Genomic DNA, 22,966 nt, shown 5'->3' with positions numbered 1-22,966 from the left:
TAAGCTTAGATTCTCAAATTTCTCCAGCACTAAGGCTGGAGCATTAGCATTAGCATCTAACCACTAGACGTTAGCGGCTAATGCTGTACAAAAGCGCTACACTGAGGAATCCTGAGTGCTGCGGTAAACCAGGGTGATATTAGCTAGCAGTTTGTCCAATGTAGCTTGTTTTAACATGGTAAACAACGGAGACTACATTCCGATAATACTCCCCTTTGAACAATGAAAGAGCTAGCTCGGTTAGCTGCTAATGCTAACGTTGCTTCAGCAGTGCTAGCCAGGGTTAGGAGCAGGCTACAGGCCTGAATGACAAAAAAAAGGGCTAGCACTTAGCATCTAGAGTCTTCGCTTTTGTTTCAAATGTGCAGAAAGATACAAAAGAGCTCATCTAATTTACATGTGTCATGTTGGCTCTGTTCTGAACATTTTTGTTGGAACAGAAATGACAATTATAACATATTTGGAAAACGTTTCGTTTCGTTTCGTTTTTTTAACAAAGAAACTATGACTACATTTTTGTGTCTTAAATTATATTTATCGATTTAGTATTAACCCTTGTGTGGTGTTCGGGTCTGTGGGACCCGTTGTCATTTTTCATCAAATGATACTAAAAAATATATTTTTTCAAACTCAAACTCATTGGCATTGGCTCATTTTTTGTGAAAAACATATATCAAAACACATTTTCCATAAACACACACTGTACACCCCCCCATCCCCCCCCCCCCTACACATTTATATTACATACAGTATGTTTGGCCAAGGGCTAATAAACATTGCTTCATTTGTAAATTTGAAACTAAACAAATTTTCTACTCATATCTTGAGTTTAATTCATTTTCTTTTACATTTTATTAAAAAAAACTAATAAAAAAAGAGTAGCACTTTTTGAAAGAAATGTAACATAAGAAAGGTAAAGGGTAAATATTAACCATGTAAGCTGTTTATATTGCTTGCAATTTAGGTGAAGCAAGCATGTGTAAAGCATTTTAATGTAAAATTGCTTAATTTTGCTGAATTAAATACAAGTAACAAAGTAAACGAGTAACAAAAATATGAACACAAGGGTTAAAAGGGACTTAAAAAGCATTACCCCTGATGCTGACACAGGCCAACACTGTAACCACATGCAAACAACAGTCTAGCACGCCAGCCTCACTAGCCCTAAAATAATAATAATAAGGACATTGCATTGAGTTTTTTTTTATTAAACCATTTATTACTATTTGTATTAAGCAGTAGTTCTCTAACTGGTTCTTACCAGTTTGAGAATGGCTGGAATAAAGGATAATAAAGAAAACCCAGTTATTTCCATCCAATCCCCAAATAATAACACCATATTCTGAGCACATCTGCTCTCTTAGCTTTGTTAAATGCGTATTGGGCTTCAGTCTGAATGTCTGAATGGCTAATTCTCTCTGAGCGGCTGAATAACGTATAGACACTCGTTGACACAAGACCCGCTCGCTGTAGTAAAACGGATGGAGATAGCATCTGTGAATGTTATTTATTTGTTTACCATCTCTGTAAACAAGATCGTTACCGAGCTATTACTCTCTGCGCTCTCGTTCTCCGAGCCAAAGATGATGCACACAGTGATAAGCTTGTTGGTAACTCGCGTCGGAAGTGGCTATTTTGTCTCTGGATCAATAGAAGCGTCCGGCCAGCGGAGAAAAAATCTTCTGTTATAATGAAGAGCTTTTTTTTTTTTTTTTTTACCCCAGCCTGACGAAACGCCAGGATTAATGATGATCCTCTAATGTTGGCTTTGATATACGCATCCCATACATATTATATTCCTCCATCACTTTCTGCATTCTGGACCAGTCTCTAGAACATGATGGAGGAGAGGAACCAATGCCAAGCAAAGCAGCACTGCAGTAAATTGGAATTCTTTGAAAAGACGCAGTAAAACAAAACTCCTTCTCTGGACATCTCGGGCAGACTTCAGAGGAAATTTATGTGATGTTCTTGCTCGCTCTTTTTTGAAGGAACCACTGTGTTCCTGCGGGTGTGAAGAACTGAGGCTCTTGGGATGGACTGTTGGCGTCTGAGCCGGAAAAAAATCATGAATTCTGTAACTGGTTCCTGGGATCTGGTGAACTCGGCTTGTTTTACATCCTTTCAGCTTTCTGCCAAACCTCTGCTGAACTTACAGTTCTGTTCACTGGCAATTGTATTACACAGTAAACCTACAAATTAAGTCTGTTGTATGTAAAATTGGACATTTCTAAACATTTCTCAACAATTTTTTGAGTTAAGTGTATATTTTTGGCCACATTGTGGCACTTTGTTTGCATACAGTGTGTGCTTGTCCCTGTTTCTGACACTCACCATCAGTGTGTAGTCATTTCCCCCCTAGGCAACCTTAAGTAAACTTGTAGATATTAAATATTATGATTAACTGCCTGCCCCATTTTCTGAGCTGCTAATTTTGTTTTAAGTCTTTTATATTATTTTTCGCACTATAAGGTTCACTCTAAGTTCCACTAGGTAGGATTGAGTTTTTGTGCTCGTGGGCTCCCCCTACAGTTGTATAGTGTAATAAACGTTTCAGGCGGATTAGTTTCTCTTTCTCGTTTTCTGGCTTTCACAGACATATTCGTTCTCTTTTCAGCTTCTGCCAGAGTGTCTGTATGTTAGTTTGTAAAGAATGAACCAGTAGTCCTTGTAGAACTGTTAGAACTAAAGGTCGGAAAGCAGGTCGCAGTTCTCGCGAGAGTTGGTCGCGGCTGCCTCTGAAAACTTACAGAGTCCGGTTTGAGCTCAGAGGAGCTCCGGCACAGACACGAGAGCACCGCTATTCCTCCTATTACACCTCAATGCTGCTTAAAGCGCTAGCTGCGCTGGCCATTCAGAGGTGAGTATTATCGGCCTGTAGCCTGCTGCTAACCCCAGCTAGCACTGCTGGAGCATTATTAGCATTATCCACTTAACGCTAACTCTTTGCCTGTTCAGTAGTGAGTATTATTGGCCTGTATCCTGCTACTAACCCCAGCTAGCACTGCTGGAGCATTATTAGCTTTATCCACTAAATGCTAACTCTTTGGCTGTTCAGTAGTGCGGATTATCAGCCTGTAGCCTGCTGCTAACCCCAGCTAGCACTTCTGGAGTATTATTAGCATTATCCCCTAAATGATAACTCTTTGGCTGTTCAGTAGTGAGTATTATCGGCCTGTTGCCTGCTACTAAACCCAGCTAGCACTGCTGGAGCATTATTAGCTTTATCCACTAAATGCTAACTCTTTGGCTGTTCAGTAGTGCGGATTATCAGCCTGTAGCCTGCTGCTAACTTCAGCTAGCACTGCTGGAGCAGCATTAACATTAGCCGCTACCCACAGCGCTAGCTCTTTTGCTGTTTAAAGGTGAGTATATCGGACTGTAGCCTGTGTGTTTACCATGTTAAAACAAGCTACGTGGGACGAGCCGCTAGTTAATTTTGCCCTGGCTTACTGGAACACTTGAATTTTTTTGTTTGCTTAACTTAGCTTAGCTTTACCGGTCACCCAGTGGCTAGAACTGCTGAACTAGAATGGCGAAACATGGCAAAATACCTACATTGTGCTTTCACACACTGGCCACTTTATTAGAAACACATACCTTGTCCTCCCCCACACAATGGCCACTTTATTAGAAACACCTACCTCCTCTAGGGTGCAGTTGGTTTTAGCACACACTGTTTTATTTGAAAAGCTCTGCAATTCCCACAGAAAAGAACAACACTGCCGGGTCTTGTCAGGTCTTCCTGCTGTTTCTATTGTATAAAATAATAGTCATAAATATATCTTAGCATATTTACATTTCCAGCATCTTCTATATATGTATGTCTGCACTTCTTCAGCTTTGCTAATAAATACAAGCCTCCTGTCTGCTTTGTTCATGACGCAGTCTCTTGGCTGCGAGGCTCCAGTCAGCAGGTTATTTTTGCATGCGATGCTTAGTTATATTGGTTCTGAGATTCCCAACCACAAATCCTATTTTGCCGTCCCGTGGGGAAAGCCCCTGGGGTCTCCTAGAAATGAGTGTTTCACTTCAAAACGATATGAAAGAGTAGCTGCATGCTTCTCCTCCACTCTGGAGAGACTGCTTCATTGGACGAGATCAAATATGTTAGATCTCCTGACTCTTTGTTTGGCCTGTCTGTGGTTGTGCATCCAGTATAGTCAGCCTCTCAGATCATTCGGACTACGTTTTTTAAGAGAGTGAAGATCTCTTGAGACTAGATGTCCAAGCTTAAAAGGACTTGGAAAATGTTCTGGTATAAGAATGCTAAATTCAAACTTTTTTTGCTGTGGAAGCTAAAAGTTAAAAGATGTCACCCTAATGAGAGCGAAACATTTTGCTTACAATTGGCTCCTACCTGGGAAACATAAAAACGTTAACATTTTCTGGATAAAAGACCTCTTCACCTCAAGAAGCCTTGGTCAAGCTGTGCATTTGAATGAAGTTGCAAGTTTTATTCTAAGAAAATTAAAGATAAACCCAAAATCCAGCTTCTGTTTAGGATCCAATGAAGGTTGGGTTATGGAATTAAAGTATGGAAGCCCCTTGGTAAACTCTTCAGTATTTTTTTTTAAGCTGTAAAGTGAAACACTGCCCCAGCCTTTGACCTCTGTGATGGTCTGAGACAGTCGTTCACTCTTAGCAATGATATGAGGGACACTAACTGCCCAGCAATATGTGCAGAACAGCCTGTAACCATGTGTTGCCTCTCAGCGAAGGGCTTTTAAGTGCCATTTTTCAGCAGGATAATGCTTGCCCACACAGCGAGGCATATCACGAAGCTTGTTGCTATCTTACATGCTGATGGGCATGATGATCTGGCGTTGAAGTGAGTTAGTGAGTTGCGTTCAGGTGCGCCACATACTGATTAAAACCTTGACAACAGTCAACAGTCAGATGCCCAATCCTATTTTAGCCATGCAGGAGCACCATGCACCTTAGCGCACGTACACACCTGCTTGTTAAACACACATACACGGACACACTGACCCCAACTTTTAACTCAACAATAAAAAAAATAAAGAGTTAAAATATCATTGCTGTTCCCTTAAATGAGCTGCTGGTGTATCTTCACAGTGTGAACAAGCAGCTTTGTATCTGTCTCTGCTGAGACGCACAAAAGCACTGCACTGTTAAGATACGAACGCGCCAAAGTCAGAGCTCACCTGCCTCTTAAAGGGAATGAAAAGTGACCAACTGATTGGTTTATTTCATGTTAAGCCCAAAACCCACCCATAATTAATTAAGAGAACTCTCGCGATACTAAAGACACACCGACACACCCTTATCTCCAGCTGTGTGATCTGAAATTGACCGATGCGCTATAGATTGCTATATAAAATAGGGCCGACAGTCTCTATCATGTTTATCGTATATATAAAGACCCCAGATCCTGAGGCCCAAGGTGACGCAAATGCAGAATCAATGTGGTATCCCTAAGCGCTTCTGCCGAACGGTTCTATGACCCCAAGTATGGTTCGCTAACCGTGGTGAAAAAACAAGCTCAGTCTGGTTCGGTGCTAAGTGTCAATTATTGGGACTGATGACCCATGAATTATATAGCAAACTTTAAAAATATAGTTTGATCTCCTTTGTCTTTATTCTGGCCTGATAGATGAAACATGAAAACTCGCAAATTTCATACCATCCAACTCGCCCAGCCCACATCCACTTTGATCACAAACTGATTAGAGGCTCTTTCAGCAATTGTCGTTTGTTGATGCGGCACATTTCAGAGCGCCCATTGTTTGTGCTCCTCAAAGCCAGCGCCACACAAAGCATCTCCGTGGGGAAAGGCTCAGATAGATGTCGGTTTAAAGACCCAGAGAAGGACGTGGGCTTACTGGAAATGAGCATTCACTATTTTGCATACTGATTATCTCTCTGTGATGAAGAGAGATTCCCTCCCTCACTTCATCGCTCAGTTCTTCTGTCGCTCACACACTTTCCCCATCACTGTGGAAATCTCTGGGAGTCTGCCTTACCTGCTTCTTCTATCTGCCTTTTCCCAGACAAACAAATAATAAAAAAAAGAACACCCTGCCTGCAGTGGGTAGCGTTTCCTATTCAGAGCACATGGAAAAACTGTGCATTCCGGCGGCGTTCCACAAATAAAAGCACTCCATCATCCTCCTCCTTGAGCCAGTTCCACCTTGTAAGCACCACCACGCCCACAATCGCCGCCGCTCAATTTCGAGTATCCCCTTCTGCCAGATCTGTGTACCCGATAAGGGGGACAAGTCTAATCAGCTCAGCCCAGAATAGAGGAGCAAAAGAACCATTCTTGCCGCTAATAGCCAACAGCTGGGCAGCAGAGAGCGGCAGGGATCGCTAATGCTACTTCATTGAAGATGAAAATATCATGCCAGGCACAAAAGCATTGTGATTCATGGTGCGTACCATCTGTCTGGATAGGATTCTCCCGTGTCTTTCCCGGCTTACACCCTATCAGCTGCTCCCTGACCCACCACACAACAGGCGCCACGATGTACGAGGAGGTTACTGGAAGATAAGACATCACCCGCTCGGCCTGATGACGATAACCTTTGCGCAGAGGTTGGGATTCTGTGGCTAATTGCCTCGGTGTAAACAAAACCGCAGGCCAGTGCTGCAAATGTGCTCCTAATGAATCAGTAGGTGGAGGAAACTAGGAGAGAGTAACCTTGTTTCCGGGCCTAATTTAATCCGGCTACTCGATTCCTCCTCTATTTTTAAACTTAATGTACAGAACCTGGGGCCACGTAACTCGCCAACACTGATGCCCATCGTGGATATTTTTCATATATATACCCGCTGATGGCAGTACTTGCCATCAAAAGCTGCCAAAACAGCTCTGAACCGTAGAGGAATGGACTCCAGAGATACCTCTGGTATCTGTCACAAAGACTACTTACTGTTAGAAGCAGATCCTTTAAGTCAAATCCTGTCATGTGTGAGGTGGGACCTTTATGAGCATCAATTAGTGTTTTTACACCGACATGTAACCGGCATTGTTGTGGTTCGCAAACTTATTTTAAACCGGTTCAGTGCGTTTCCACCAACAAGTTTAGGTTCCAGACCAGTTTTAGTGGAACCATCAAAACGTCACATCTTATGTCTTTAACAGAGGGTGTTGCACAGATTCGGGTGTTGTTCCTGTACGAACAGACACGCCCACAGATGCTATCACGGTTCCTGCTGAAGAACCTAGTATTCTCTTCAGTTCCCGCCACTACCTTTGTTGGTGGAAACACGACAAACTTGTAAAAAATGGTGCCGGTTGTTGGTGGAAAAGTGCTAAATATCAGTTTTTCCATTGCAGAGTCGAACAGATCTGAGAATGTTTTTCCACACAGGAGTGGTTTGGTACACACCATTTCTCACCACACCTGAGTAACTGTTCCTGGGGCCAAACAAAAAAAACTTTTAATAGGAGGGCTTAAAGACTAAGAAACCTGCCTATTGGCTAGCCAACCCGTTGGATTAGCCTGGACTCAAGCATTGGTAACAAACGCTGGGTGAGCCCTGTCACCAGCATTGCTAATGCGGCGTTAGTGACGCTGGACAAACTGGTCACTGGCATTGCTAACTCTGCATTGGATGATGCCATACGTAATGTGGGTTGGGCTAATTGGTCGCTAATCGTGCTAGCACAGCCTTAGTAACAATTGGATCACCAATGACCGTGATATCAGTTCACTGGTTGTCCTTTCAGACCAAACATGACTTATCTAATGTTTTAGAGATGATCTGACCCAAAACAGAAATGGAGAGTGTCATTGTTTCTTTTCATTTGTCTGACTGTCTGTTGTCCTATTCCCAAATTAAATAACGATTCTGATTGGTTCTAGATTGGAGGGAATTAAAGATTCTGCTTGGTTCTGTTATGGTGTTTGTCTCCTTGTAATGCAGCTAACAGAAATATTAAGTATTATTTAAGACCAGTATATATACATGGTGGTAGTATGATGGCACATGCCATATTGTACCCAATAATATTGCAAAAATGTACACAATAAAAAAACATCCTGAAATCATTTGTAATATTGTTTAAAGTAGTATATTTTGTGTGTGTTTTACTAGCTACTGTATTTACTGTAAGTGTTTGTTTGCAGTTTATATACATGCACTAAGTATTCTGCACAATGTTTTTACTACTACTTTATTTTTGTTAATTTTTCAATTTTTCAAAGTTCTAAAAGTTTCAGAAATAGATTTTTTTTCTACTGAATATATGAAGCTGTTGTATTTATACCTTGATACTTTTTGAACCTTTTTAAAACATTTCACAATATGCAGATCAGTCTATCGATAACCGCTTTCAGAGGCACACTGCTGCTGCTGCAGCTCAGCCAATCAGCTCTCCCTCCTGCCCCGCCCCTAAACCCATACATCACCATTATTATTTTTTTCCGTCTTTCTCTCTCTCTTTTACTCTTTCAATCTATCTTTCTCTCTCTCTCTTTCTCTCTCTCATTCATTCACTCTATCTTTCTCACTCTCTCTCTCCCTCTGTTTTATGGCCTTTTTAAAATTAGAGCTAAGGGTAGAGACAGCAAAAATCAGCGGGTTATTTAATGCCCCTTTACAAAGAAATGAAAGAAGCCAGAAGTTGAGGAAATTAAAGTAAGTTTGTTGCTTGCTGTTTGTTGCAAAATAGCAGCTTCAAATTCCGACGGGCCACTTGTCGCTCTGTCGTCTGCTAGTGTGAACGCAGGGTAACACATTAATATTTAGCTAAAAACAATACAAGTCTGTAACTGTAAATGATTACAAGAAATTTAAAACTGTAATATTAGAAAAGGATAAATTATTAGTGATTGGTTTCTGCTTACGTTCTACTGTGTTAATCCCAATTCTACTGTTTTTTTTTTTTTTCAGTTCTGATGTTATGATCATGTTAGCCCTTCTCTCAGCAGTGTGTGTGTGAGATGGCTTTAGCATGAGGACGGGAGGAATGGAGCTAATTCAGGTTTTAATTGTCGCTAAACTGCATCTCTCTCTTCTCTCCTCCATGTTCCTGACGCAGGGCCAGCGAAGACACGGTGTGTTACTATGGAAACAAGGGCAGTCCGGAACCCATCCGCCTGAAAGCGGGTTTGTTCACTCTCTTCGAGCTCCACACACGCACACACTCACACACTCACACACACACACTCATAGACACTGAACAGGCTTAATTTAAAGAATAATTGTAGCATATTTTGTTAGTTATAGCAGAAATTTGAGCTATACTCACTGTGTGTGTGTGTGTGTGTGTGTGTGTGTGTTTCAGCAGGAATCTATGGATTGAGTAACTCTCTGTTAGAGACCCCCTGGAGGAAACTGCAGCATGGTAAACAGCGCTTCATCAGTGTGGTGGACAAAACGCTGCCCCCCGAAGGCCTGGTGCAGGAACTGCTAACCGTCCTCAACGACGAGGAGCTGTGAGCTTCCATCTCTCACACTGTGTCTCACGCTCTCTATCTACACTGCAAAAAACCATTGGCAAAAACTACACAAAATACATGCAAATTAGGACAAATATATGTATAGTAAGCAAAAAATTCTGCCAATGGGGTAAGCTAAGTTTTCTTAGTAAGATTTCTTACAAAAAGCAATGGCAAAGTCTCAAAATGAGTGAAGAAACACCTAAATCAAGCAAATCAAAATGATTGATGCTTGATTGTGCTTATTTTTGAGTACTTAAAATAAGGTACAAATTCTAAGTAAGAATGATTAAGTAATAATCATCCCTAAAATAAACAAAATAATATAACACTAATGCTTAGTAAGACAAAAAAGTCTTATCAGAGAAGAAAATAAGATTTATTGCCTTAAATAAAAAAAAATGCACTTGCTAAGGTTTAGTTTTTTGCAGTGTATCTCTCTTTTTCTTTCTCTTTCTCTTTTTTCACTTTTCTGTTCTTTTTTTCTGTGCTCTCTCACTCTATTTCTCTTTCTCTCTCTCTCTTTCACTCTTTCACTATATCTTTCTCAATATCTCTTTTATTTTTTCTCGCTCTCTCTTTCACTTTGTCTCTCTCTCGCTCTTTCACTCTGTCTTTCTCACTCTCCTTCTTTTCTCTCTCTCTCACTCTTTTACTTTGTCTCTCTCTCACTCTTTCACTCTGTCTTTCTCACTCTCCTTCTTTTCTCTCTCTCTCACTCTTTTACTTTGTCTCTCTCTCACTCTTTCACTCTGTCTTTCTCACTCTCTCTCTTTCTTTTCTCTCTCTCACTCTTTTACTTTGTCTCTCTCACACTCTTTCTCTCTGAAAAACCTGGAAAAAAGTCTTGGAATTTTAAAATAGCTATGTCCAGGCCTGGATAAGTTTTGGAAAAATAAAAATACCCAGAAAGTTTTGGAAAAATCATGGAAATTTGGTCTACAAATTTTTGTGTTTCAGTTTATCGATGGAGAAAATACATTTTGAGCTAAACATTATGTGTCAGATTCATTTTAGGCCTACAGTTATCTATTTTGATTATAGTTTTTGTTGATTTTTGGTTTTATTGTCCATGTGTTGCACTGATGTTTTAAAAATTGTATGGTCATAAAAGGCATGGTCTCTCTCTCTGTCTGTCTCTCTCTCTGTCTGTCTCTCTCTCTCTGTCTCTCTCTCTCTGTCTGTGTCTCTCTCTGTCTGTCTCTCTCTCTCTGTCTGTCTCTCTTTCTCTGTCTCTCTTTCTCTGTCTCTCTTTCTCTCTGTCTCTCTCTCTCTCTGTCTCTCTCTCTCTCTGTCTCTCTCTCTCTGTCTCTCTCTCTCTCTGTCTCTCTCTCTGTCTCTCTCTCTCTGTCTCTCTCTCTCTGTCTCTCTCTCTCTCTGTCTCTCTCTCTCTCTCTCTGTCTCTCTCTCTGTCTCTCTCTCTCTCTGTCTCTCTCTCTGTCTCTCTCTCTCTCTCTCTCTCTCTCTCTCTCTCTCTCTCTCTCTCTCTCTCTGGTACTTTGATCTGTGGGGCTCCTGGTTGGTTCAGATGAGTAAAGTTTATTAGAGAGTTATTGTAGGAGATCTGAAGCGTGGGAACTGGAGACACTCAATTCTACGAGTACAGTGGAAAGATCATCTCAGTCCCCAGACCTGAATATTATAAAAAATCTGAGCTGATCAGAAACCTGAATCAAACCTGACTGAACTGGAGATGTTTAGTGAAGAAGAATGGTCCAAAATACCTTCAACCAGAAGCTTCAACCAGACTCTCATTGGTTTTATAGCTATAGGTAGAGTTTAGAGGCTGTTATTTCTGCAAAAGGAGGATCTACTAAATATTAATGTATTTTTTTCTGTTTGTGCCCAAATTGATTTACCTGTCTAATTTTGTTTAAAGAATTATTGCACACTTTCTGTAAATCCTATAAACTTCATTTTACTTCTCAAATATCACTGTGTTCATCTGCTAAATAATATATATATATATTTAACTGAAACTGAGAATTATCAGGGGTGCCAAAACTTTTTAATGCTACTGAAGCTTTAATTTATACAGATGTGCAAACGTAAAAAAACAAACAGATTTTTTAAAGACATAACTCTTGTGGCTAGCCTTGGCTTCGTTGTTCTGTATGCGTATGATCATAGAAAGCATCTATTAGGTTAGAACCATAAGCAGCACTTTCAACTAGCGTTTTTCAGCAGGATAATGCTCGTCCACACACGAGGTGTTGTAATATAGTTGCTGTAGTATTCAGTGTGGTTACTGTGGTCTCTCGTGTGGCTTTAAAGGTCACCTTCCGTCGTTTTTTCTTTCGTTTTAAAATGTCTAGTTGTGGTCTCTAGTATGAATGAATGACATGTGAGCCGTTTTTGTAAAAAAAAAGTGCTCAGGTGTCTCTGTATAGCTCTTTTTTAATGGACTGTTTTAGGGGTGTGTCCAAAATGACCGGATTCCAGCTTTGCTCATGAATATTCATACATGCAAACAGAATGCAAATATCTCTCCTCTGATTGGCTAGGAGCACTGCGACGCCCCTCCACCGCTCTGCCGCTCACTGCCTCCCACCTCCTAACTGATGAGCGGTGATGTTGCGTCGCTTCAGCTCCGCCTCTGGGAGTTTCTCGAGCCAAGGTGGGCTGGTCTGTGAGTTTCTGCCTACGTAGGCAGAAAGATAATTCAAAATTCACCCGTTTTTCGGAGGGGGGGAGGGGGGATTTCTTTGCTTAGCTCCTGCAGACAATGGGGGCTGCAAAACAGTTTAATGTGCAGGTGTACACATTCAACTCGGAGAGACCTACTGTATTCCACAAAAAACAAGAAAAATCTGATTTTCGCGGAAGGTGACCTTTAAGGGTGTTGCTGATGTACTCACATTAGAGATAACATATAAAAACATAAGAAATGTACATTCTTTAAGCCCTTTGCTCTCATATCCACTCTTATAACCTTATAACCTCGGCTGCAACGTTCTGTTAGTGTATGATCTCAGAGGCGTATATTAGGGCTGCACGATATTGGAAAAATTTTACATTGCAAATGTTCTTTTTTCGACGTTATATATTGCGATATTAAACAATGCAGGGCTCATAACATCACCAGCCCCGCCCCCACCCCTGCGCTGTCTCGTGTCCAGACCAATGAAGAGCTGAGTCAGCGCCAAGCTCAACTCAAAACCTGAGGAAACCAGCAAAACAACAGTAATCGGCCCATTAATCAGGCATTTAAAAGTTTTTTTAAAAGGTAAATAAGAGCGTTCGTTTTTCTGAGATTAAAAGCGTGAATTCAGCTGTAACTAGAAATATCTGCGTCGCAAAACTGTGCTGGACTGAGGTGCACAGCTTTCAACATGTTCGTTTACAACAAGCACGTGCCCAGCCATGTGAATAGAGGCCATGTGGTTACCTCCCCCTCGTGCTTCTCAGGCAGCAGCAGCCGTCTGTCACTCACACAGACACAGAGACAGCGCTGTGTATCTACAGTACTTCTTGTGTCAAGTATCAAAGTACTTGCAACATGACGTGTTTGATTTAATTGCCTAAAGTGACATCACATCGCGATGACGATGCTTAAACAATATATCGTGCAGCCCTAGCGTATGTTAGGCTAACACCACAAACAGCTCTTCACCTTCTCACCTCACCTGAGCTGAGCTCTCAGCCGCTTTAGCTTTTAGCTCTGTAGCCATTTGCTAAAGTGACCGCTGACTTTTTTTCTTCTTTTTAATAAGGTCATTATTTAAATGTCAAATCAGTGTGTTTAAAAGTACTGAGAGAAGCAGATCCCTGCTTTTACATTCATTATCTCTGAAGGTGAGCTCAGGAGCTCAGGGGAATACAGTAGCTGCGCCGGCTTTTATTAGCCGCTCACAGAGTACAGCGGCTTAAGCCGTTTCTAGTCTGGGTTCACGCCAGGACTTTGCTGTAGTGTTGGTTTGTGGTTTGTTTAATGTGGTTCAGCAGCAGAAGGGCGTATTTTAAACTGTGATTATGCTGCTGAATTAAAACAGCAGATCAGGTCAGATGGTTTAACTGGTTGTACCTGTTTTTGGGTAGTGCACCTCTTGGTTAGTTAGATAGTTCTGCGTTAGACATATAGTACCTTTATGATGCACTCAAAGACATTTTGCTCAGTTGACAGACTAGGAGAAAGGGAGCATCATTGGACTAAGAGAAGCAGGGCAGGTTATAACGCTAATACTCTCCTCTCCTGCTCAGAGGAGTCTTCTTCAGCTGCGCATTTTTTGAGCATTTCTGCTTGTTTTGCTGGGTGTTGTTGGTTTTAGCTAGCCGGCTGGACTGTGGTAGGTTTAGCGTAGCTTGCTTTAGCTCAGCATTAACTTAGCTTAGCCTAGCCTGGCTGGTTAGCGTTCTGGCTGTCAGACGTCATTAGTCGAGCGATTTTCTTTCCCCTTTTTCCACAAAAGACAAGTCAGCGCTGCGGGCGAGCGTGCCGTGGTTGAGCACTAGCCTGTGCTAAGCTAACGCTGCTGTGGGTGATGATTCAAAACTGTACTGTGTAAATAAATACACCTTTTGACACTTTTACTTGTGAGGTCGGAACTAACTGTTGTATAAGTGGCAGTAAAGTAAGTTTTTTCAGCGCTAAGCAGCATTAGCATTAGCTGCTAAGAGAAGTGCTAGCTCTTTTACAGTTGAAAAATGAATATATCAGACTGTAGTCTGCATGTTCACCGTGTTAAAACAAGCTATGTGGGATGAACCGCTAGCTGATAGTGCCCTGGCGTACCTGGACACTTAGGGTTCCTCAGTGGTTGAGTGGCATTTGCTAGTGCTAAGTGCTGCTAACCGTGGCTAGCACTGCTGCTAACTGCACTGCAAAAAAAATGGAAATCTATCCTTACTGTAAATAAATGGAAGTGCTTTACTCACCCAAATAAACAGTTTTCAGGAGAAAAAAATATGTACAGATTACTGTGCAACAGCCCTGTTTCTTACTATTTTCGCTTAAATTACGCCTTATAATCCGGTGCACCTTATAACAAAAAAAAAATGGTGCTGTATGTGGCAAAAAAGTGACACTGCTCTTTATCCTGACACACTATCCCCACTGTGAAACATGGTGATGGCAGCATTAGCATTACCCGCTAACTTTGACTCTTTGGCCGTTCAGAGGTAATATTATAGGCCTGTAGCCTGCTACTTACCCTGGCTAGCACTGCTGGAGCAGCTCTTGCATTACCGCTAGAGTTTAGACGCTAATGCTAATGATCCATCTTTAGTGAAATTCTTGAAAATCTTAGTTTACTGTAAATAAGAGGAAGCGCTTTACTCCCCCAAATAAACAGTTTTCAGGAGATAAATCTGTGTGGGTTAACATCCAGCCCTCGATTGACTTGTCTGACTCATCTAAATTGCAGTTTTGTTTACTTAACTTATCTTAGCTTTACAGGCGAAACCCCTGTTCCTCACATAAGAGTCACATAAAATGCGCCTTATAATCCTGTGCTCCTTATGTATGAAAATAGACTAGAAAATAGACGTTCATTGATAGTGCTCCTTAAAATCAGGTGCACTTTATAGTGTGAAAAATATATAATATATATAAAATATTTGCGTATGTTGTAAAAAGCCTTGTTGTTTAGTCACCAATAACTGCAATAATGTATTGTAATGTATTATCAGAGTTTATAAATGTTGTTTCCCTCTCTCTCTCTCTCTCTCTCTCTCTCTCTCTCAGAAACTCGCCGGACTCCATGCAGGAGGGTCAGGGGGTGGGAGCGTACAGTAAGGCCATGCTCCAGGCTCTCTCCGCAGTGTGTGTGCGGTCCCCGTGTTATGGCACCAGGTTGGTGGTTGGCTGCTGATTTTCTCACCCAGGCCGGCTCTCTCTCTGTGGGGGTCAGTCTGTGGATGTTCTCCTCTCTCCAGGCACTGTATCAGAAACCCGTTCCTGCTAATAAACCTGGCTGCTGTACAGTTACAGGCTGTAGCCCATCTGCTGATGGTCAGCTTGGGTCAGCCTTTCTTTAGCATTTTATTAGTGGTCATTTTCTTTCTGTATGATTTGAACTATAAGCCAGTTATTTAATTTAGAAGGGTCAAATTATTATATTGGCATGCATCAATAATGCAGAGCAAATATCTAAGACGATTGCTGAAACTACTGAAATCAGATTTAACTGTGCAACGCATTAAACAATAATAATAAAAGTGGAAGGACAGAGGGGAAACATTGTCTCCTAGGAAGGAATAAGGTCAGAAAAAAAATCTTGAATGATCTTAAAATGAAATAAAAACAACACTGGGTGTCAAGGATATCATGTTTAATAGTGAAAGTAAGAGCTTTGCCTCTTACTTCACAATTGAAAGAAAACTCAATAAATTGGGACTAAACAGCTGTGTAGCTCTAAAAAACACTCATTATTCAGTGGAACAATAGAAGTGAAGGTCTAAAGAGTCCATGTTTACTCAGATTTGTTCCAGAGTGAAGGAGCTTCAGGGTAAGAAGAGAGGCATCTGAAGAAGTGATGCTCCCATCAAATACCTAGTGCAGGGGTGTCCAAACTTTTTTTGTTGGGGCCAGAAGGAGAAATATATTTGAAGTCACGGGCCACATACTCTGTAATAAAACAAATTATGAAATATACCACTTTAAATAATACTTTTTCCTGATTATTTCATTTACACACCATTTTACTTGACTTACTATCTTTATCTTTGACAGTGATGTGTAAACTAAGATTTTTCAAATTGATGTTTAATTTCATGATGTCTCTTAATATTAAACTCCTTAATTACGGCAACTTTTAGACTCTTTGGCCCGTTTTTCTGCACTAGAAATGTGCACTCTCTCCGCTTTTAGACTCTTTGGTCCGTTTTTCTGCACTAGAAATGTGCACTCTCTCCGCTTTTAGACTCTTTGGTCCGTTTTTCTGCGCTAGAAATGGGCACTCTCTCTGCTTTTAGACTCTTTGCCCCGTTTTTCTGCGCTAGAAATGCGCACTCTCTCTGCTTTTAGACTCTTTGGCCTGTTTCTGACACCTAGCGTTCAAACTTTGAATCTCACACTATAAAAACCTGCTTAACAGCGGGCCAACTTTCATTCTATTTGTAAAATACCTCGCGGGCCGCCCCAAAAAAGGAAACGGGCCGCAAATGGCCCGCGGGCCGTAGTTTGGACACCCCTGACCTAGTGCTACTGTACAAACCTGTGGGGGTGGAGTTATGATGAATGGGGTAGCTGCAGTTGGTCAGGTCTAGGTTTATCTAAAATAAATAAGCATAAATAAGGTTTTAATCTACAATCTCTTTGGCTTTGGTAACATCTTGAATTTGTTGAATATTGACGATATGTTTTAAGCACAGCACTGCGATGTTAAGGCTTTTTTGTTGCTGTCGGGCGGACTAAACCATTTTGCGCCTCCAAGAGGGGACTGTGACTAAAGTTCATTCCCTCAGTTGATCTTATCAATACAGTTGAAAGATTAATTAATGAATAATTAGTTGGAGGGCCCAATTCATTCAAAATAAAAACATTACAAAAAAAAAAAAAATCAGGATTTTCATTGGCCCCTCTCCCTACCTACTCGGGCCCTGGGTAGTCAGGCCCACTTTTCCCCCCATGCCCATGAGTATGTGCTGAAAGAATGAGGTCAGCTGACTACCTGAATATACTGAATATAGACCAGGTTTTTCCATCAATGGATTTTTTTTTTCCCTGATGATCACAGCAATATTCCAAGATAAGTTGATGTGTGCTGTAATCAAAGCTAAAGGTTCTCCAATGCTTTTTTTTGTCTAGGCGATGTGTTTTTGGCCATTTTGCCCACTTTGACAGTGTTTATCAGCTTTCTGTCTCTCTCTCTCTCTCTCTTTCTTCAGGACCAACACTGTAATCCTGATCGACAGCGAGGGCAACGTGAGCTTCACCGAGCGCACCATGCTGAACTGTGACGTCACCCAGTGGAGCACCAAATCCTTCCAGTTTAAGCTCCAGGAATGAGGGTCAATGAGCCCCCGCAATCCGTGCCTTCCAGCCCTCCAGCCACGCAGCACCACTGCACTGTCCTCACACCGGTCTAATCCTCAGACTCCGCCCTGCTACAGTGGGGGGCGGGTCCAGATTCTGATCAGTCTCGCTGTTAGTGAGAGGGTTTTACTGTACTCTCCTCCGTCCGGCCTCTGTCCTGTTCAGCACTGCATAAAATGACAATCTTAACAAGCTTCTCAAAATGTTTATTTGTATATTTGTATTTTTTCTAGATAATTTTTTGGGTTGCTTTATAAGTTAATAAAAAGCAGATAATTTAGAAATTCTTAATACTGCATAAACAATGCTTATAATACAGCTCTGAAAAAAATTAAGAGATCACTTCAGTTTCTGAATCAGTTTCTCTGCTTTTGCTATTTATAGGTTTATGTTTGAGTAAAATTAACATTGTTGTTTTATTCTATAAACTACAGACAACATTTCTCCCAAATTCCAAATAAACATATTGTAATTTAGAGCATTTATTTGCAGAAAATCAGAAATGGCTGAAATAACAAAAAAGATGCAGAGCTTTCAAACCTCAAATAATGCAAAGAAAACAAAAAGTTCATATTTATAAAGTTTTAAGAGTTCAGAAATCAATATTTGATGGAATAACTCCTGTTCTCCTCCACCAGTCTTACACACTGCTTTTGGATAACTTTATGCTGCTTTACTCCTGGTGTAAAAATTCAAGCAGTTCAGCTTATTTTTTTTCCAGAGCTGGAAAAAAGTTAGTCAAAAGTTTTAGAGCACTCTGGGGGGGAAAAAAATAAGAGACCACTTAAAAATGATGACTTTTTTTTTGTTTTTACCAAATTGAAAACCTTTGAAAAATATAATTAAGAGAAAGATTGATGATCACAAGCCATCAAACCGAGCTGAACTGCTTGAGTGGCAATATTTTTATTTGGAATTTGGGAGAAATGTTGTCTGTAGTTTATAAAATAAAACAACAATGTTCATTTTACTCAAACATAAACCTATAAATAGCAAAATCAGAGAAACTGATTCAGAAACTGAAGTGATCTCTTCATTTTTTCAAGAGCTATATATATATATATGTGTGTGTATGAATATATATATATGCATATACATATATGTATATATGTATATATACATATATGTATATATGTGTATATATATGTATATATGTGTATATATATGTATATATACATATATGTATATGCATATATATATTCATATATATACATATATATATACTTAAAACAAGCAAACAATATCTATCAATTAAAAATTAGAATTGTCTCACATCAATCTCAGAATCAGTGAAAGAAGTCATTCTGTGCAGTGAGTGAACAGACAGACGGCGGGACGGGAACCTGAGGGAGCGTGACGCAGCTGAACCTGAGGGTTAGGGGTTATGATCATATTTGTAAAAGAAAAACTGTTGTTTATGGTGCTCTGAATGCCATTTTTGAGAAAATGAAAGCTGTTGTTTTATTGGTCCTGATGGGAGAGAGATGTCTCATATCTGAGTCATTAATGATGATAAAATATAATCTGCCAAAGAGGAAATGCCTGGTTTGTAATTGGGAGAACAGGATATATTGGTGATACTGGAGATGCTGGTGGAACACACAGTTCTAGGTCTAGCTCTGGTTATTGGGTTCTTTATGGTTCTTTATCTGTAGAACCCTGTTTGAGATGTAGCGCATTGGTTTAGCTCACAGCTCAACTTTAACTCAGGAAGGACGCATTTCTGCAGCTCCCGTCACTATTACACCTTTTATGGTACCACTTTAAAATAAGGCTCGTTTATAAAGGGTTTATAAATAGGAATATGTATAGGATTTTATTAATGGTAATTAATTAAGTTATAAACAGTAATTAATTAGGTAAAAATGAGTGATTTCACGTTCATTTATACTGTTAAACATCAGATCTTACTACATGCTTATATTACTTCTATTATTAAGTTTATTTCCATCAGTCAGCATTACTGTATCTGTTCAAAGCTTTATTCATTTACTATAATAACATTTATTAAATGACTTTCTATACTATTTTATTAGATATATTAATAAAGTCATTGTCACAGTCACTTTATAGTTATGTGCTGTAAGTGCTTATCAATGTTAACTTAAATTATGATAATTAATAAACTTCTTTATATTTATTTATTATTTATAAACCCTTTTTAAAGGAGCCTTATTTTATATTGGTACCCATTTCTTTTCTCTTTGTCTGCATTCTGTCTACTATCGTTCTGTCTGCTGTACACTCAGCCATCTACATTAAACCTACTTTTACCATCTGTTTCAGATTTGAACACCAGTGTCTGTCGTCTCTGCAGTTGTTGGCTTATTTTTATTTTTTTTATTTAAGTTTTTTTTTATTTACTGTCTTTTTTATATATATATATATATATATATATATATATATATATAAAGGTTAGAATGGCCCAAAAAAGTCCAGCATGACCCTACTCAAACCCATGCATGTTCTGTCTGCTCCCTCGATTTCCAGATTAAATGTAAAATTTACTGATGGTCAGTGATGGTTTAGAGAGACATGTCATCTGCTGGTGTTGATCCACTGTGTTTTATTATCAAGTCTAAAGTCAGTGCAGTTTTGTTTTCCCACAAAATCTTACAGCACTTCATATCTTACAGCTTCCCTCTGCTACTGACAACTTTTATAGAGATGCGGATTTCATTTTCCAGCAGGATTTGGCACACTGCCCACACTGCTAAAAGTACCAGTTGGTCTTAAATAATATTTTAATTTTCTGAGACACTGATTTTTGGGTTTTTATTGGCTGTAAGCCGTAATCATCAACAATTCAAGAAATAAATGCTTAAAATAGATCATTTTTTTAATGGTATTAGGATTTTTTGAGATGCACCTGTACATAATGTTAAACTACAGTTTCTCATTTTTCAACTTATGTATAGATAATTTTTTTTTTGCTTGCTATGAAAAATAACGCAGTTAATTTGCTTGTTTTAAGAGGTAATGCACATTGTTTCATAGTCATAATGCATCTTTAGGTAAAACGACTAAATGTTTTTAAAAACTGGATTATGCATATAGTTTTTGTAATCATGAATAGCTAGAATTGCTTTTTTTTAAATAGGCAGATATTTTTAATTTTGCTTGTTTTAAGAAACATATTTAGTTTGTTTTTTTCCAAGAAATAATGCAGATAGTTTAGCTTAATTTAAGAGGCAACACACAATATATAGATTGCTTGGGAATCCAAGCACAGGGTATAGATACTATTACCTGTAACACAACCATCATGATAACTTTCCCTAACACCATCAGCATCGTATCTTTCTTCTGAATAGCATCACAGTCCCCCACCATCCTTCACTTTTTACTGGCTGCAGCTCTTTTTTGTTGTGATGAAGAATATTTGTGGATTTTTTTGGCCTCTGAGGTTCTGATGGGTGTGAAATTGCCATTGATCATATTTTTATTCTCAGTGTGTAATTCAGAAAATGCCTGATGCCACACCAATAAGTTGCTGCATTGATTTATGAGTGGAGGGAACAGAATCTGTACAGACTTTTAATGAAGTTGTGGCTTTGTGGTCTTCAGTGCATGAATACATTTGAGGACAGTAAAACTCTTCCTCAAAAAGCTCTTCATCTAAAGTGTTCAGACTGACAGCAGAGTTTAAAAACACCAAGCAAGATCAGCTTTCAGAGGACTTTAATCATAATAATAAACTTATTCAAATAGATAGTTATAGGAAATAATGTTGCACATACAGAAGGTGAAAAAGAAAGTTAACCAGGAACAATAAATGATTAAATATTTAGAGATGGTCATATTTGGTCATATTTCTGAGCTGCACATACAGAAGTGTGTAACATATATATAATTTCTGCAACATACCAGACATCTCATCTAGTAATTTTCCACCAAAAGATCTCTGGTTCTTGAACCAGTTCCATTCAGGCTTATAAAAACTGTGATGCTTTTCAGCGAACCAGCCCGCGTTTCCACCAGCATTAGTGGATCACTTGTAATCATACGTCATCAACAGAGGGTGTTGCACAGCGGCGGTGAACAGATTTCATCAAGGTTTGCACTGAAGAACCTAGTATTCTTCGGGTTCCACTGCAAACGAACGTTCCCGGTTCTGGAACCTGCTTTTGTCGGTGAAAAAAAGCAGCGAAATGGATGGATGGATGAACGGACGGACGGATCGGATGCTTTATTGATTGTTGTAGAGGTTCCTAATGGAGTCCTTTGATAACCCATAAGATCCATACAGCTCCAATATTCTCACACAGTTCCTGCAGTTTTTTCCGCAATGAAGACCAAGTGCTCTATTGTACACCTGCATAAGGTGCGTCGCAATGTTTGTTGCTATCTTACACCCCATGAACAGTCTATTTTCATGCCTTGCCCCCACGCTGTTAAAATAGCGTCAGAGTTTAGGAATAAATCTACACTGATGAGCGTGGTGGTGTGGAAGTGAGGTGTGTTCAGGTATATTTATGGCATGTACTGACTGAAATTAACCTAGAAAACAGCCAATCATCAGAGCACAAATAACATTACTGATCCCTTAAATGAGCAGCTGGTGTATCTTCACAGCAAGAACGAGCAGCTCAGTATCTGTCTCTGCTGAGACGCACAAAAGCACCACGCTGTTAAGATACGAACACGCCAAAGTCAGAGCTCACCTGACTCTTAAAGGGAAAGACAACTGGCTCACTGATTGGTTTATTCTTCACTTTACGCCCAAAATTAACCACACCCATGATTGATTATTAGAATTAGGACATGCCTTTCACGTGTTCCGAGCCACACAAGGTGTATTTTTTGCACTTTCACGATACCAAAGACACACAGACACACTCTAAATACAGCTGTGCAATCCACAATAAACTGGTGTGCTATAGATCACTAAAAAAGGGCCCCAGAAATGACCTGGCATCGTACCAAACTGCACCCAAAATCATGACTTCAAGCATTCTGGACGTTCATTGGAGTTTGGTGGTCATCTCCACCAAGAAAATTGAATAATTTTATTCATATATTTTTTCTATTTTCTCCCCAATTTAATGGCCAATTACACAACCCACTCATTCAAACTCCTCCTATCACTAGTGATGCCCCAATACACCAGGAGGGTGAAGACTAGCACATGCCTCCTCTGATACATGTGAAGCCAGACTCCACCTCTTTTTGAACTGCTGCTGATGCAGCATTACCGAGTAGCATCACAGCGCTAACGCTCGGAGGAAAGCGCAGCGTCTCGGTTCTGATACATCAGCTCACAGACGCAGCCTTGTGCTGATCCACATCACCCTAGGAGTGATGAGGAGAAAGAGCGCCATCTACTGTACCCACCCAGAGAGAGAGAGAGAGAGAAAGGCCTATTGTGCTCTCTCAGGGCTCCGGTAGCTGAAGGCAAGCTACATAAACAGGATTCGAACCGGAACCCACTGCCATTCTGAGTCAATCCATGACCATGATTTACCCACCAAGCTATTTTTTTTTGTTGATGAGTGATGAGATGCTTTTTTATGCACTACTTTTTTTTTTTCTTCTTAAAACATAAAAAAGATAGTTGTACAACTTTTATACACCAAGGACA

At 39.9% G+C, this 22,966-nt stretch overlaps 1 protein-coding gene across 3 annotated transcripts in view; it reads left to right on the top strand.

Moving 5' to 3' along the window:
* The window catches only part of tango2 (transport and golgi organization 2 homolog (Drosophila)), a 47,368-nt gene extending 29,602 nt beyond the window's left edge, over nucleotides 1-17,766 (top strand). Inside the window, exons 5-8 of one of the 3 annotated variants that reach the window (XM_049470458.1) lie at nucleotides 9,011-9,078; nucleotides 9,257-9,407; nucleotides 15,094-15,201; nucleotides 17,238-17,766. In XM_049470458.1, coding sequence (XP_049326415.1) covers nucleotides 9,011-9,078; nucleotides 9,257-9,407; nucleotides 15,094-15,201; nucleotides 17,238-17,358 — 448 coding nt within the window. In that variant the 3' untranslated portion in view covers nucleotides 17,359-17,766. The remainder of the gene's footprint in view (nucleotides 1-9,010; nucleotides 9,079-9,256; nucleotides 9,408-15,093; nucleotides 15,202-17,237) is intronic. The other 2 variants (XM_049470457.1, XM_049470456.1) reach the window with 2 other exon arrangements.
* The last annotated feature ends 5,200 nt before the right edge of the window (nucleotides 17,767-22,966 follow it).

This window comes from Astyanax mexicanus, chromosome 22 (genome assembly GCF_023375975.1).
Source record: "Astyanax mexicanus isolate ESR-SI-001 chromosome 22, AstMex3_surface, whole genome shotgun sequence".
NCBI classification, from domain to species: Eukaryota; Metazoa; Chordata; class Actinopteri; order Characiformes; family Acestrorhamphidae; genus Astyanax; species Astyanax mexicanus.
This window is presented reverse-complemented; position numbering and strand designations above follow the sequence as displayed.